This window comes from Sarcophilus harrisii, chromosome 1 (assembly GCF_902635505.1).
Source record: "Sarcophilus harrisii chromosome 1, mSarHar1.11, whole genome shotgun sequence".
Taxonomy (NCBI): Eukaryota; Metazoa; Chordata; class Mammalia; order Dasyuromorphia; family Dasyuridae; genus Sarcophilus; species Sarcophilus harrisii.
Window position 1 is genome coordinate 675,669,157 of NC_045426.1, and position 16,919 is coordinate 675,686,075.

General features: G+C 35.0%; 1 protein-coding gene across 5 annotated transcripts in view; it reads right to left on the reverse strand.

The window, feature by feature from the left end:
• LOC100933889 (E1A-binding protein p400-like) overlaps positions 1-16,919 on the reverse strand; it is a 136,130-nt gene that overhangs the window by 87,890 nt on the left and 31,321 nt on the right. For 3 of the 5 annotated variants that reach the window (XM_031948372.1, XM_023496948.2, XM_031948370.1), the window contains 4 exons: positions 9,714-9,804; positions 9,231-9,338; positions 7,714-8,135; positions 2,608-2,904 (listed from right to left, as the gene is read on the reverse strand). In XM_031948372.1, the coding sequence (XP_031804232.1) occupies positions 2,608-2,904; positions 7,714-8,135; positions 9,231-9,338; positions 9,714-9,804 (918 nt within the window). The remainder of the gene's footprint in view (positions 1-2,607; positions 2,905-7,713; positions 8,136-9,230; positions 9,339-9,713; positions 9,805-16,919) is intronic. The other 2 variants (XM_031948373.1, XM_031948371.1) reach the window with 1 other exon arrangement.

The following is a 16,919-nucleotide window of genomic DNA, read 5'->3' on the forward strand; positions in this document are numbered from 1 at the left end:
AAGAGCTTATTTGCAGTTAATTAGCTTAATTAGCTTATTTGCAGTTATCCCAAAACAGCACATACTAAATATGTCAACCACTAAAAATCCGAGCTCTTCACAAAAAAAAAAAAAAAAAAAAATTGCTGCCATGCTATCTCTCTTCTAATCTGCATTTGTGCACTTCATTTTGTCAATCTAAGCTTAGAACTTAGTCCTATTTCATTTCAGTTTGTTCAATCAACATCATCTATTTAGGTTGCCAAATTTTAGGGGGTCCCCACTCTGTAATCCAGTATGTTAACTACCTTTCAAAATTACCTGTCAACTGCATATCTTATAAGCATGCTATCCAAGTCACTGATAAAAATGCCTAAAAGCAATGGATAGTAGAAGCACTAAACTAAACACATCCTTCTTAGTAATTATTGGTTGAATCTAGGCATTCAATTAGTTGCAAAGTCATCAATCTTTATTATTCTTCGTCTTAACCACCAAAAAAAAAAAAAAAAAAAAAAAAAAAGAGACAGAAAAAAAGAGGACTTATGAAATGCTTTGATAAAATCTAAATATATCAAATTATCTATAGATTTTCCATTCTTTACCACTCTTCTTACTCTTTCAAAAAAGGAAATGAATTTAAACTGAAATGACCTGTTGGTAATAAAAGTTGGCTTTTAATTGTCATTGCTATGCTTTTATGAGTGTTTACAATCCACTCCTTCAATAATATGCTCTGGAATTTGAATAAAAGTTCACTGGTCTATATTTTATAGAATCTATCTGTTTCTTTTTTGAAATTTGGCACATCTGCTCTGTTCAGTTCTGTGACAATTTCTTGACATTTCAAAGATCATCAACAGCAGCTTGAAGATCAAATAGGCAAATTCTGTCAATATACTAGGTATATTTGTCCAGATCTAGTGATATAAATTTTTTGACAGCATCTAAATAGCACCTAGTCATCTGCTCAACTATGTTGGATTCCCATTCCCTACTAACCAAGTTTTGTTTTATAATTCCCAGTCTAAAAGACTGTTCACCCTGGATGAGAAAACTGGAAGAAAACTATGATCTATATTATCATTATCCAATTCACTTCAGAGAGTGTTCTTACCCCCTTCTTTGATCATTCTATTGTCCCCAACATGGCTTTTAAGAAAAATCCTTCTTGTTATCTTTAGCATTCATCACCGTATCAGTTCATGCTGATTCTTATAGAACCATAGTACTCTTGCAGTCATTATCAATTACTTGATCTTCTTTTAATCTTGTTGGTTAAAAATTTTCTTAGTTTAGGCCTGAATTTCCCTAGAAAATACTACGTGAGCAGAAACTATCCTTTCTTTAAAGCATTTGAAAGATCTTACAAAATCTCACATGCCCATCATATATACATGTCTTTCCTGTCTTCTATCCAAAACTATTGGTCTCAAGGTTTCGACCTACTATTTCTACTTCAGTTCTTCCTTAGTGCTCAGAATTGGGTCTAAAATAGCCATTCTCCCTCATTTCCTACATTTTGGAAGGAAAAAATTATCATGAATTTACAATAAAAATTTATCAACTGGGGGCAGCTAGGTGGTGCAGTGGATGGAGCACTGGCCCTGAAGTCAGGAGGACCTGAGTTCAAATTTGGTCTCAGACACTTAATACTTCCTAGCTATGTGACCCTGGGCAAGTCACTTAACCCCAATTGCTTCAGCAAAAAAAAAAAAATAGTTAAAAAAATTATCAACTGGAACACTTTGGACAGAGAAAATGTTGTAGCAGTATCTGAAGAACTGAGGCCCTCGTACAATACTATAATGCAATGTGTTTTTTTTTTCTATTTCCCAAACTCTTCACTGAATTTCTCCTTCTGACTAGGTTTATAAAGTATATTTGTCATGAACTTCAACACTCAATAGCAACTCATCTACTTTGACCCATGTGGACAACTGGTTCACAGAACAAGATGCAAGGATGCTTTGTAAATGTTTTCCATGTGTCTGAAATTTAACTCAGCTCTTTGTTTTTCCCAATAAGAGTGAATGCTCATTACACAGTGGACTCTTAATAAATGTTATTGCCTAATTGAAAGAACTCACATTTATTTACACCAATACTGATGATCCCTGTCCTTGAAAGCGTCACATGAGATTTTGAAATACAATACAGTTTTGCCCAAGTCTTTTTTTTTTTTTTTTGGGGGGGGGGGGATTAAGAACTAAAAATTCAGTTTAACAAAAGAGTTTGTTGTTCAGGCAATTTTATTTTAATATAGCAATAAAATAACTTTATTTATAATATTAATAAATTTAAAGTTTTCCTGACTAGAAGTAGGGTCAAGCACTCTGTCCATAATGTCACACTCCAAGAACAACTCCTCCACAAATCAAGTTAACAAGTATTCAATAAGCAACCATTATGACTCTGACCCTGAGAAAATATTTTTTATTTAAAAGATAAATTCTGTTCATTTCTACCAACTGTATAAGAAACCAAAATACTCTAGTGTTCAGAATTTAGAATATTCCATTTTAAATATTTTGTTTTAAGACCCAAGAGTCAAACTTTCTTTTTGAAAAGTGAATTTCTTTTTCAATAATAACCCAACTACTTCAAAATTTTATATTTTTTTCTTACCAGAGTTACTTGTTCAGCCAATTTCTCTTGGACACTATCCTGGGACTGCGTGGTATTTTGAGCTGGGCTCTGAGGTTTTGGGGTAACAGGTACTGTGGCACCTGGGGACCGAGATGTAATGGGAGACAGTGACTTGTTGGTTGCTGGGGAGGGCCTATTTACTGGCGATGACCGTGCAGGTGAGGGCACTGGGCCTGAGAGACTTGCTGGTGTGATGGATGAGGTAGATGAGGAGGTGGGTACAGAACGCTGACAAGGCTGGCCAGAATCTGCAGGTGGTCTTGATAATGCCACAGTCTGTCGAGAGAAAATAAAAATTAATTATACATAACTGCAAATAGTAAGCTTCAGGAAAACTCCAAATGCCTCAATGTTTTTGCTTTTTTCTATTTTACTTACTTCTAATCATTCAGAGTCTTCTGGAAGTGAAGGGTTCTAAAAACAGTAAAGAGCATTCCTACCATCAGAAGTCTTCCTCTATCCATTAATAAGAGTTAGGTCAATGTGGTACTAAGAAACAAGATTTTCTCCCTTTCGTAAAATAACCGATCCAACATGTTTGTCAAAGAACCAAAACCAAACAATTTCTAGACTTAGCCAAAATTAAGATAAAATTGTATGAAATACATATTTATAAACTTTATTAGCAGAATCCTCTAGATTAAGAAATTCTCAAATGACCAATATATTTAATTTACAAAAGGAATTTTTACATACTATTTTTAAATTAATAAGCATTTACTTTTTCTCCTCTTAATCTCCCCACTGAAAAGAAAAAAAGAATCCTTCTAACATATGAACCAAAACAAATTCCCTTATCATCTATGTCTGTAACTGATATGGATCAGTACCAATGCTTAACTATTTTCAGAATATCTGTATGCTCATACTATCTAAAACCAAAAGAGCTTCATTAGATAATATTCATCTGATCAATATGAGAGAAGTTAACCATATCCAACAATATGACAACATATGATAGAATTTTTCTATCTCCTCATCTTCTGCAATAAATGTTGCAGCATAAATAATAATTCTTTTCAAGACAATTTTCTTGCTCATGATTATCATGACAATAGTTATGAAAGATGATCAAGTGTACCAAGAAATGTTGCTTCTCCATCCTCAGCAACGAGATCAACCAAATCATTTCTAATGGAGCAGTAATGAACTGAACTAGCTATACCCAGAAAAAGAACTCTGGGAGATGACTAAAAACCATTACATTGAATTCCCAGTCCCTATATTTATGCACACCTGCATCTTTGATTTCCTTCACAAGCTAATTGTACAATAATTCAGAGTCTGATTCTTTTTGTACAGCAAAATAATGTTTTGGTCATGTATACTTATTGTGTATCTAAGTTATATTTTAATATATTTAACATCTACTGGTCATCCTGCCATTTAGGGGAGGGGGTGGGGGGGGGGGTAAGAGGTGAAAAATTGGAACAAGAGGTTTGGCAATTGTTAATGCTGTAAAGTTACCCATGTATATATCATGTAAATTAAAGGCTATTAAATAAAAAAAAAAAAAAAGAAAAAGAAAAAAAATAAAATAAAATAAAATAAAATTAAAAAAAAAAAAAAAAAAGAAATGTTGCTTCTCATTGCTCTCTAAAGGCAGCTAGGTGGTGCAATGAACAGAGTGACATGCCTGAAGTCAGGAAGATCTAAGTTCAAATCAGACTTTGGGGACTTCCTAGCTGTGTGACCCTGGGCAAAGTCCTTTAAGTCTGCCTCAGATTCCTCATGTGTCAAATGAACTAAAGAAGGAAATGACAAACCATTCCAGTATCTTTGCCTAGAAAGGGGCCATAGAGAATCAGACATGACTGAAAAAAGAATGAATAAAATGACTTAACAATTATCTTTAGGGTACACCAGGAAACCAATCTCTCAAACTATTTGTTTAACATTCTGAGAACTTGTAGGCTATATATCCAATTACCTGCCATTTTCTTTTGTCTTTTGGATTCACCAATAGAAAAAGATGTTAATATAATATGATTCAGTTCCTTCCAGAATACACTGACCTCTTTTGGTCATTGAAAAATAATCTCATACTCTATAAATATGTACACACATATTGTATTTAAGATATTGTTTAACATGTATGAGACTGTCTGCCATCTAGGGGAGGGGGGTAGAAGGAAGGAAGGGAAAAGTTGAAACAAAAGTGATTGCAAGGGTCAATGCATATATTCTGTCAATAAAAAGCAATCATAATAATTTTTTTTTTAATTCACACAGAAAAAAAGAAAAATAATCTTAAAAACACCAAAAGTTATATAGTTGGTCCAAGAAGCTGGAGCAGCTAGATGGTACAGTGGATAGAGCACTGGCCCTGAAGTCAGGAGGACTTGAGTTCAAATCCAGCCTCAGAAATTTAGTATTTCCTAGCTGTATGATCCTGGGCAAATCACTTAATCCCAATTGCCTCAGCAAAAAAAAAAAAATCTCTTTCCTAATATAGTCATTACAAAAGCAAAACAACTTGATCTTTTACTGTATGTCCTGAATTGCCATGGTAAAATAATTGCTCCCTTCTTGGTGTTGTCTCTTTATTGTGCTAAACTGGCCCTTAGGCTTCAGAAGACTTCTTCCTATATAACTCAAGTGAATTTCTCCCACAGATGAGGTAAAAATTAAGGTTTAAAAAATGTCAAGAGTTTCTTGAAACTACTTTTCCATCATTTATTTTCATAAGCTCAAGAAAACAAACCAAAGGCAGACCCTTCCCTTCCCTCCATACACACATATGGCCCAAAGAAGGAAAAGCCCACTTAAATTTAAAAATCATGCTTGTGACTAATTGGAAACTGCTCTAAACTGAAGGTTTTAACTTCCCAATTACAAAGCATAGAATCTTATTGAATGCTCTATTTGAAACTGAGTGCTCAAATGTCTGTTTTCATTCATTTTTATGTTTTTAAAACTAGTGTAAATAGAATATTAAAATGACTCTCAAAATGAAAAACCTATTTATGTTTTCTAGTACATACATCTACTTCAAAGCTTTTCCCCTACCCCGCCACTAAATCTGGGTTTCCAGCTTCTAGGTTTGTTGACAATAAGCAGAAATTCCAGAATCTTGAAATGTAATTTTAAGTTGCTTCATGAAATTCTATCAGGAAAAAAAAAAGTCTTGAAATACCAGACAAGCTTAAGAAAAGATACCAGGCAGAATATTCCATTATACTCAGGATGCTCAAAATGAAAAATTATTTCAGTATCTTCACTAAACAATAAAATTTAACAAATCAACTATCTATTAAGCACTTGCAGTATGAAAAATACCATATTAGACACTAAACCAGGGGTCCTCAAACTTTTTAAATAGGGGGCCAGTTCACTGTCCCTCAGACTGTTGGAGGGCCAGACTATAGTAAAAACAAAAACTTTGTTTTGTGGGCCTTTAAATAAAGAAACTTCATAACCCTGGGTGAGAGGGATAAATGTCCTCAGCTGCTCCTTCTGACCCGTGGGCCGTAGTTTGAGGACCCCTGCACTAAACAATAACATATATATAAAATGTGTGTGTGTGTTCATGTGTGTTTAAATAAGATAAATTGTGGGGCAAAATGACAGTGTGAATAACACTATATTTAGAGTCACAGCTCCTCCATTTGAATTCTGAATGCCACTTACAACTTAGAGACTTTAAGGAAGTTAACCTACACCTAAGTTTCCTAATTTACAACAAAGTTTCTTAAACTGTGGGTTCCAACCCCATAAAGGATCATTTAACTGACTGTGAAGGTCATGAAAAATTTGTCAAGAGTAAAGAGCAAAAATAAATTCAAACTCAAACATGAATGAATCCAAGGTGTTTCTGGCATTATTTGCCTGTGCTGCATTGAGAAACTTCACTGCAGCCTTGGTTCTGAACATGTGCACTTTGCAATGTGCATGCACCAATGCTACCAGAAACACTTCAGCTCCAATTCAATATGGGGTCATGTAAAAACTTCTCAGGCAAAAGATCACAAGTGGGAAAAGTTTAAGAAGTCGTGGATCATATTTTAAAGGACTGGACAAAATGATTTCTAGGGCTCTTTCCAACTATATAAGCTTGGCATCACTATGAGAAATTATTTTAAAATAAAACTATTTCCACAAAAATTAAAAGAAAAACAACAGGCCCAGAAACTTATAGGTGACTCTAGAAGAAAAGATATTAAGCCCACCTCTTCTTTTAAAAAGGAATTTATAAAAACAGAAAAGTACATGAAATTCTAAGTTTTTTTTAATAGCAAATTTTAGATTAGAAATGTTCAAGAGCATATATTCAAAAGCTACCTTTACTCCACCCTCACCCCAAGTAATGGAACTGTTAAAAGGGAAAAAAAAAATCATATTTACTGTATGTTGAAGTCAATCTAACTGAAAGACTGACCTTATAATTCCTCAAAGAACTATTTTCTCTAGATGGGAAAGTTGGAGGATGGGGTTAAGGGGAAGGGGAGAGTACCACACACATGCAGAGAGGAGCAGCTAGGGATTCTTCAACCTTTTTATGTCGTAGCCCCTTTGAGTAATCTCTGATAAAATCCATAGATCCTGTCTAAGAATCATGTTATAAAACACATTAACAAAATACATAGGGTTACAAAGGGAACCAATGATAGTGAAGTATAGTTATAAAAGTATTTTTAAAAACAAGTTCAAAGATTCCAGGTTAGAAACCCAGGCTCTACAATCTGCTTTCTATAAATAATAAGTGCTAGTTTTTTACTGCTCTTTAGCATGAACTGCTATTTATAAGAATTAAATTCATTTCTTAAAAGGTAATTTTAAAATAGCAAAAATAATTAGTGGGAATATTATATTAGGACATGAATTCTGACCCTTATGTAATGCCTTATCCAAATATACATAATATGGCAGAAAATGATGCCCTGAAACTATGCAAAATATCTACCAAGGTACAAATCCTACAACCATCTACTTAAGCAGCTGTGCTCAAAGAATTCAGATAAAAGGAAGAAAGTTTCTCCAGTATATAATATGCCAAATTCATGTAACACTCCTATCTAATTCTACAAAAAGTTTTTCCAAATTAAAGAAGCTTTTAAAGACTATAAGGCTATATCTCTGGAATACCTGGGGTTGTGTTGGAAGGGGAGACACTTGCATCTGTGTCTTTCCTTGCATCTGGACATGGAGTGCTGGCGTGAGAGGCTGTGGAAGAGGTGCTGGGGGCTGGCTGGCTGGAGCAGCAGGGATGGGTATGTTAGGTGGCTGAGTCTTCACTGGAATTGGGGGCTGGGGCTGAGGCTGGGGCTGGGGCTGGGGCTGGGGCTGGGTTTCCATCATCTGCTGCTGGGGCTGCTGTGAGATTTGCAGGGTTGAAGGGAGGGATGTGCCGGGGACATTGGCAGGCTGCAGCCGCCCAGGAAGCTGAGGTGGAGGAGTATGTAGACTTGCAGCATTCTGCACCGGAGGACCTTTGGATGGATCATACTGCTGTTGGTTTTGTTTCTGTCCGGTGAGCTGTACAGTCTGAGGAGTGGGAGGCATTCCACCTGCAAAATCAGAAAAACTAAGTACCACCAACTTTGAAATCCTAAAGCATTCTCTGCCCATTTGACAAGCAGAAAACAGTTTCTGACCTCTAAATTACATTACCACAGGACATCAACACTTTAGAACAAATTTAATATGTCCAAATTCAGTACAATAACTAAATGGCAGAAAAATGGCTAATACAGTATAACTGCCACAAATGTGCATAAAAGGAAGATGTGGAATTTACCAAAGAGATCATTAACAATGATGAATGAAATAAAATAACCAGGATAATATGTGATGACCACGTATTTAAAATCAGCCAGAATCAGGAATTCAGGTTAGGGGAAAATCTTCGATCTTTATTCTTTGTGGAGGTGAAGAAGGATAGGAGGTGAAGGGGGATCACGATAGCCATGTGAGCAGCTGAGACAAGAAGCCAGTCAGCAGTCTCTCCCCACCTCTTTTCCTGCCCCTCTGCCTCCACCCACCAAAATCGTCATTTCCTATTCAACACATCAAGACTTGCACAAAGAGTGGGCAGGAGCCATTCATTCTCTAAGCATATATATTAATAGAGTATGGTCCAATTACTATTTAGCCTCACGTGCTTGGGACCTCAGCACATCAACTCGAGCTTCAGCCCATTACAATAATGCACACTATGTTTTTTCAAGAGAAGGAAAATTAGGTCAAATGATGCTGGACTTTCAGATAGGGTAAAAATGATACAAGCCTTTTCTTTGCTTCCTTGTCCAGTACTAACTTGTTTGGTTGTTAAATGCTAAAGGACTTAGGGAAAGAATTTGTCCTTTGTTTTGTATGCAAGCAACCATACAAAACAAGGAGCAAAATCTTATACTACAAAAATTCAATGAAAAAAAGATTACTGACATTTAAATAAACAAGATGGCTTCCAGTAAGGGTAAGAATTTTCTCAAGAATTGCTATTGTAATATTATTTTGGAGTTAAGTGAAATAACCCCCATTATAAAAATTAATTTCAGAAATACTATCCTTTGCTAGAAAAAAATTTATTTTTATAAAGTCTGGCATATATATATGTATGTATCTTTCCTTTGTTTCCACGTATGTTAACACTAAAGTTTTACCTTGCACAGTAGGCATTAGCTGCTGCAGAGGCACTCCTGTCGTCACCCCTGGATGCTGGAAAACTACCCCATGGTGACCCACTTCAAGCCGAGGTCTCTTAGACTGCTCTGTAATAATTTTCCAAAAATGTGCAGTTTAAAAAAAAATCATCAACAAAGAACATATTTTCGCCCTTCAATCATATCAGGATGAGTAAGTAGCTAATAGAGTTATGTATAAAACTGAAATGAAGCCAACTGATTTGCTTAGAAAACCTATCTTCAGGTTATGTTTCCATACATGTGACATCTAGATTAAAAACAGAAGGCAATTTAATTACAAGTTAACAAAGGAGAAATTAAATCTGCAAGTGAACCAAAGAATATTTTCCTTCACAAGCACTTGGTAACACTCATGAATTAACTTTAATTATAAGAAAACTTTTACAGTTAAAAAAATAAAATAACTCTTGGGACAGATTCTAACCTCTACTATGGACATACCTGCTGGCGTGAATGTCTGTGGTCGCTTAAGGGACTCCGTGTCTATAGTACTTGCTGCCCCTGCCACTAGGTTGCCTGTGTTTATTTGCTGCTGGAAAAATAAATAAATGAGGTTTTGAAAGTGTATGTGCATTGCAAAAAAATGTCATGAAAACTACAATTAAACATTCGCCTTTCTCCTTTAATATATATATATGGAATCTTATCTGAATAAGACTCAAATATTTTATTAAGAAATGATATGAAAAGTTTTTCAAAGTTCCAACTTACCTCTAGAAAGGCTATTATTCGTCACATTATTGTTTTTAAAGTATAATTTCAAACCTTTGCAAAACAAAGTAACTCCTTGCTAACTAAAAGGGTTAATTCTGGAAGAGAGTCTTAGTTATAAGGGCAGAGCTCAACCTATATGAAAATCCAAAAGCACTATGATACTTTCATATAGCAGGCTGAACAAGCAAAAATTTTGAAAAGTCATTTTTCTAACACAAAATCATAGTAACACTTAAAAACACCTCTAAAAATTATATACTCAAATAACTTTTCTTTAAACACTATCAGCATGGTGGAGGAGGAAGCAGCTAACAAAAAATCAGATAGATAACAAGGATTTGATTTTTTTCTAAAATCAAGTTCTGTGATATGCTCCTGAAAAATAAAATCCAATCTTAAGAACTCCTACATGTTGTACATCCATTATTCTATGCAATCAGAATTGTTGATTAGAATAATGGTCTTCAAATACTATGTAAGTTAAAACATCAAAGAATGACTCCATTCCAATCACTGCTATGGTATTAATAGTATTTTCTTGTTCAATTGTTTCATTCATATTCGACTATTTGTGACCCTGTTTGGGGTTTTTTTTTGACAAAGGGCTGGAGTGATTTGCCATTTTCTTCTCCAGCTCATTTTACAGATGAGGAAACTGAAGCAAATAGGGTCACATAGCTAGTAAGGCTCTGAGGCCAGATAAGTCTTCTTGACTCCAGGCCAACTATGCCACCTACCTGCCTAGTATTAGTTGCCCTAAGTATTTTCTATGTGACAATATATAAATATACAGAGTGCCCCCAAAATTCCCACTGTAGTTTTAAGCTTTGATAGCTATTATAGCCACCAATATATTGCAAAAAAATATACATTTTTTGATTTGTTCCCAATTTTACCAATTAGAGTTCTCTACCTTCTCAAATTTTCTCATATTTAATGATTTATATGAGTTAAATTTCTCCTAAAGTAAAATGTAAAATTTTTTGGTTTTATATGAAGATGTAAGGAATGTATGTTGAATTAATTTGGCAAATTTTCTCAATTTATAAATTGAATGTAAAAAGTTAAATGTCTTTATGCTTGTTCTCATCATTAAAGATATATTTCAATCTTAAAAGTCCTGTACTATAAACCTTGAAAGATGTAGACCTATAAATAGCCCATAAATTTTTCATTTATACAATTTGTAAAACTAAAATTAGATACAAATATTAAAATAAATGTTCCTTAAAACAGACTCTGAAGTGCTTTTGACATTAAAGCAAATTAGGTAGATTTGCTTAATATACATCTCAAAGATGTCTCTTTATGATGACCTGGGAAGAAATAAAATTTTACTTCATACACCACTAGCCTCAATGTAGTGCTTAGGAATAGAACATGAGTAATTTGTAGATAGAGTTGATAAAGAAAAAGTAAATGGTCCTAATACTTGTTATAATTATTATATGGTATAATGTGATGACAAGTGTTATCACTTATATAAGTTACAAACTTATATAATAGCACTTCAGAATTACTTTCTTCATAACTTTGTAAAGCCTATGATGCATAATTTAAATATAAGAGAGCCAGGACTTTTAAAAAAAAAGGACTTTTTTTTCCCCTCCCACTCTTTCTTTTCTCCTTTTTTTGGTCAGATGTATTATTTCATGGGTAAAAAAGAAGCTGCAGAGGAAGGACTTCCCCCAGCAGTCTAAATACTCCCTGGCCAGCAATTTGCCTCACTGAGTTTCCTAGGACAACAAAAAGTTAAATGAGTTGCCCAGTGTCACACAAATAATACAAATCTCCAATTATCTTTGTACTACACTATTGCCTTTTAATTAGTTCCAGTTTTATGTTAGGTACTTGGAAGGGAAACACGAATTACTGCTCTCATGTCAAAGAGCAAGAAAACCATCAGGTCCAAAACAATGGTTTTTGTCCAATATTAAATATTAAATAATTATGTGTATGGATGGCTAAACTCCACAACTATATGAGGATCAATGAAAATCACACATTTATAAAGGATCAGGAGTCAGAAGATCCAGATCTTCTGGCTCAACTCTACCACTATGTTGCTCATCTACAAAATGAGATTAATTTACTAATCATCAAGCATGTATTAGGGGCTGATTACATGCCAGACATACTAGACCATGGGATTATAGAGATAAAAATGAAAAAGTATGGATTGAATACTATTACCAAAAAACAAAAAACAAAACAAAGCAAAACAAAACCCTGGGCCAAACTTAGTGGCCAAACTTCTAATAATGAGGCTAGTAAGGAAATCACAGAATCTCAATGAGAAGTTAACACTAAAGCCATCCAACCAAACCATTACTGAAAGTCCAAGAATTCCCTCTATATAACACATCTATTTGAATAACCACATTTCTTCTTTCCTTGAAGACCTCTAGTTAGGGGGAACTTCAAAGTAAATCTTTCTTGAATAAGTTCAAGATAACTCATTCTAATCTGAAATGGCTCTAACTAAAATTTTTCTTTACATCAGGCCTGGGTTAATCTCTCTTTCTAATCATTGTTCCTGTGGCTCTCTGGGGCCAATGAAAAAAAGTCTGACCATCTTCCACGTGCTTAAGATGTTCCTTTCCTAAATATCTCTTTTCTAGGTCAAATGTCTCTAGTGATCTTGAGACCCATCATTACTCTGGTATATCTTTGGATATTGGATATTCCAAATTATCGATAGCATTCCTAAAATATGAAAATTATCTGACCAGATTGGAGTACATAGACATTATCACCTCCTCCTTCCTGATCGATGTCTCTTACTATAGCATTAGCCTTTTTGGTTTTCATACCAAATTGTTGAATAATTTCACATTACTTCTCTGCCACATACAACATTCCATCTCCTGCTTCTAAACCTCTGCACACTCTGTTTCCTGAAGAAAAGCTCCTCTTCACTCTGACCTCAAGGAATCTCTAGCTTCTCTCAAGTCTAAGGTCAATCCTCCCTCTTCCCCAGGAAATTTCCTGATCCTGGTCATTATTAGTGCCATTCTCTCCCCACAAAGCCTATGTTTATTTTATACAGAATTATTTGCATCTCTTGGTCTCCTCCATGAGAATGGAAGCTCCTTCCACAATGAGGGCTATTTCACTGTGTCTCTTTGCATCCTCACTGTTCTCCATATCTAAAACAATGCTCTGCATATGTCAAGGGTACAATAAATGCCTACTGAATAAAATCACTCATACTGAGTAACAGCATCACAAACTTTTCAGACAATACTTACCAGTTCTTTCCTCATCTTGTATATGAAGTTGACTTTCTGCCCCCAAAAGTAAGATTTTATATTCATTCTTATTAAATTTCATCATATTAGATTCAATCTCTCAGTCAAGAAAAATTTGAATCCTATCTCTGGGTCAACTGACTTGTCAATTAGACTGGTCCAGATTTTAAACAGTCTCTACCTTATTAAACCCAATATTCAAGTCAAACTGAATTATGCATCATTTCCTAAATTCAGAAGGCAAGCAAGTCACTTATTTTTCTCTGGACCTCAATTCTTCAACTGGAAATGGTCTTTAAAGTCCCTTCCAAATCTCAACCTATATACTATTGTCAATGTTCACATTGCTTTCCTCATCTGAAATGTCCTAGTGCCTTCATCATCTCTATCTGCTTAGATGCTGCTTGTCCTTTTACAATGTGAATCCCTCAAAGACAGGGATTGATTTTGTTCTTTCTATCCCCAGACCTTACCACAGTCCCTAACTCATAATAAATCCTTGACAAATGTTTGCTAGTTAACAACCCATCTTATAAAGTCCAGCTTAACTGCCATTATCTCCTAATTAAAAGTCTGGCAGAAAGGACCAATATAGCAATTGTGGGTAATTTCAATTATTCAGATATTTGCTGCAGCTCTTTGCTTAAGAGCTAACAATTTATTGATTTAATAGGAAAGAACAAGAATGTTTAAACATTTATTCTGTATTTGATTCTCACTGAAAAAAGAACTAGTAAGAATGAAAACTGTGGAGGCCTAAAGTAGAAATAACTATTATCTCTTAGAGCAAACATGCAGCTGATACTGCAATCAGCAAAATTCTCATGTTTAAAATGTAAGTGGGAAGTAGTTAACAAAATAAATAAAAATATGATAGGACATAGATAATAATATTATAGGCAGCTGGGTGGCACAGTAGATAGAGTGCCAGGCTAGGAGTCAGGCAGATTCATCCTCATGAGTTCAAATATTGCCCAAGAAACTTATTTGTTGTGTGTCCTTCAGCAGGTCATTTAACCCTCTATACTTCAATTTCCTTTGAAATGAATAGAAGAAGGAAATAACCACTTCAGTAACTTGCCAAGAAAACCCCAAATGGAGTCACGTTGAGTGGAACATGACTGAACAACAAAAAAATATTTTGACAGCTAGGTGGCTGCCAAAGAACAACAACAACAACAAAGTCAACATGAAGCTTACAAGGATCCTTATGTACAATTTAGTAGCCCTTGTTTTTATTTGAGTTTGACAACCATGTCTCAGAATTTTTGAAAGAAAAGGAGAAGACCACAGAGACACATAATCTTGAGATATGCCCTAGATTTTGAAAGAAACTTCAATGGGTTTAAAGAAAAGCTGCAGGAGAACCCAGGAACTAAAATTCTACAAGGGAAAACAGCACATGAGAGAGAAGGAACTTACAAGAATGAAATTCTGAAGTTGTAAGGGAAAAGTAGGAGCTGTCCAACATAAGAGGAAAAATGGGAGCTGAGACAAAGCTGGCTACATGAAGAATTCTTCACTGCCCAACTTAGATTTTTAAGAGACTCCACACTGAATGTAGAAAAGCAAGGACAAGTAAAAGAAGATGAACACAAAATCATTCATGTACCTACAAAAAGAAGATGGAGCTGGTAAGGAAAATTAAGGACAACTCAAAATAGGAATTTTTTGGCTACCATGGTCTAAGAATCAAAAAAGGGATAGCACCACTCAGGGTATGTGGGAAAATAACTGACAGCAGAGAAGGTAAAAGCTCCTTAATTCTTTGCCAGTTTTCCCTGACAAAGAAGACAAGAAGCTATAAATAACAGAACAAAAATGGCTGCTACGAAACTGATTGTTAGTCAAGATAAATAAGCATAGTGTAAGGAAGAATCTAGTTGTTCCTGAGGAAACTAAATAACTATTTCAAATGTTTTACACATTCCCAAACTGAAGGATGAGACTCCTGTACCATATCATTCCAAAGAACAAATGTTCCAATTTTCAAAAAAAGGAGCATCTGTCATGTACAGTGAAATGAGTTTATTATCAATTCCTAGCAAGATTCAGGAAATTATTTTGTTTGTTTGTTTCTTTCTTTCTTTCTTTTTTTCCTGAGGCAATTGGGGTTAAGTGACTTGCCCAGGAAATATTAAATGTCTGAGGTCAGATTTGAACTCAGTTTCTCCCGATTCTCAGGGCTGGTGCTCTATCCACTGTGCCACCTAACTGCTCCCAAGAAATTAATTATTAAAGAGAGGGAGGGAAGAGTTAAAAATTCTAAAAAAACAAAAGTAATGATCACAAAGTAAAAACAACCCAAGTCTGATGAACTTTATTTCCTTGTAACAAAAGGTTACAAAGCTAGTAGATCAGGAAGTGCCATAGATATGGTTTATTTAAGATTTTAGCAAAGCATTTGATAAAGATCTCATGCTCTGCTTGTGGAAAACAGTTAGAAGGATTCAGAAATGCATGAAGAGCTAGGCTCAAAAGAAATCATAATGGTTCAAGATACCATGGAAAGGTCTCTACTAAAAATCATGGGGACTTATGCTGTTTAATCATTTTCTTTAATGTTTTGGTGATGTCATCAACTCCCATAATGATTATAAATCTATGCTGATAATTTTCAAATTAATTTATCCACCCCAACTTCTTTTCTAATCTCCAGATTCCTATCTTCTATTGTCTACTAAACATCTGAAACTCAATCTGTCAAAAACTGAACACATTTCTTCTCATAAGCACAGGCTCAGCCCTAAGTGACATCCTCAATTTTACACCACCCTCTCAATCTCTTTATCCAATATTTCCAAAGCCTGTCAATTTCTCTTGAATACACCCACTTCTCTCCTGACACTGCCAATACTCCAGTGCCAAGTCTTCATCATTTCATTCTCTATTACAACCCCCTGCTGGTGGGTCTGCCTACCACATGTCTCTACCTTCCACACCAGTCTACTTACCACTCAATTGTCAAAGTAATCTTTCTAAAGTTCAGGTCTATGTCTCTACACACACACATAGACACAGCCAAATATAAAATCGTCTGGTGTTCAAAGCCCTTTATAACTTGCTTTCCCTCTATCCTGACCCACTTTTCCAGTCTTCTCACATCTCACTTTATCCTATGTATTCTGCAATCCAGACTATTTTAGGATATAGTGATTTTTGTTGAGTCTCACAACTCTTGAGCATTTTCAATAGCTGTCCTCCATCCCAAGGAATGTTCTCCCTCTTCACTTCTGGCTTCTTTCAAGTCCCAGTTAAAATCCTACCTTCTTCCAGAAGTATTTCCCAGTTCTTCTTAATCTTAAAACTGTCCCTCTGAGATCTCTACTTTTTCTTGTTTCTACAAAATTGTTTGCATTTTGTCTCAGAAGACTGTGAACTCCTTGTTTCTGTCTTTCTTTGTATCCCTAGCACTTAGCACATAGTAAGAAGTACTTAGTACATGCTTATTGACCTAACTTCATTAAAAAGAAACTGAATTCTGAATAATGAACAAATCAGTTGGTTGACTGATTAATTCTGGACTAATAGGAAACATAATGATAATTCCGAAAATATCCAAAAGAGGACAACCAGAATGGTGAAGGATACTAGTATTCATGCCATGAGAACTGGCTGAATCTAGAAGGCATATGGAAGGAGTTCCAACCCTTTTTTGTTTAGCCATTGACACTAGCTATAT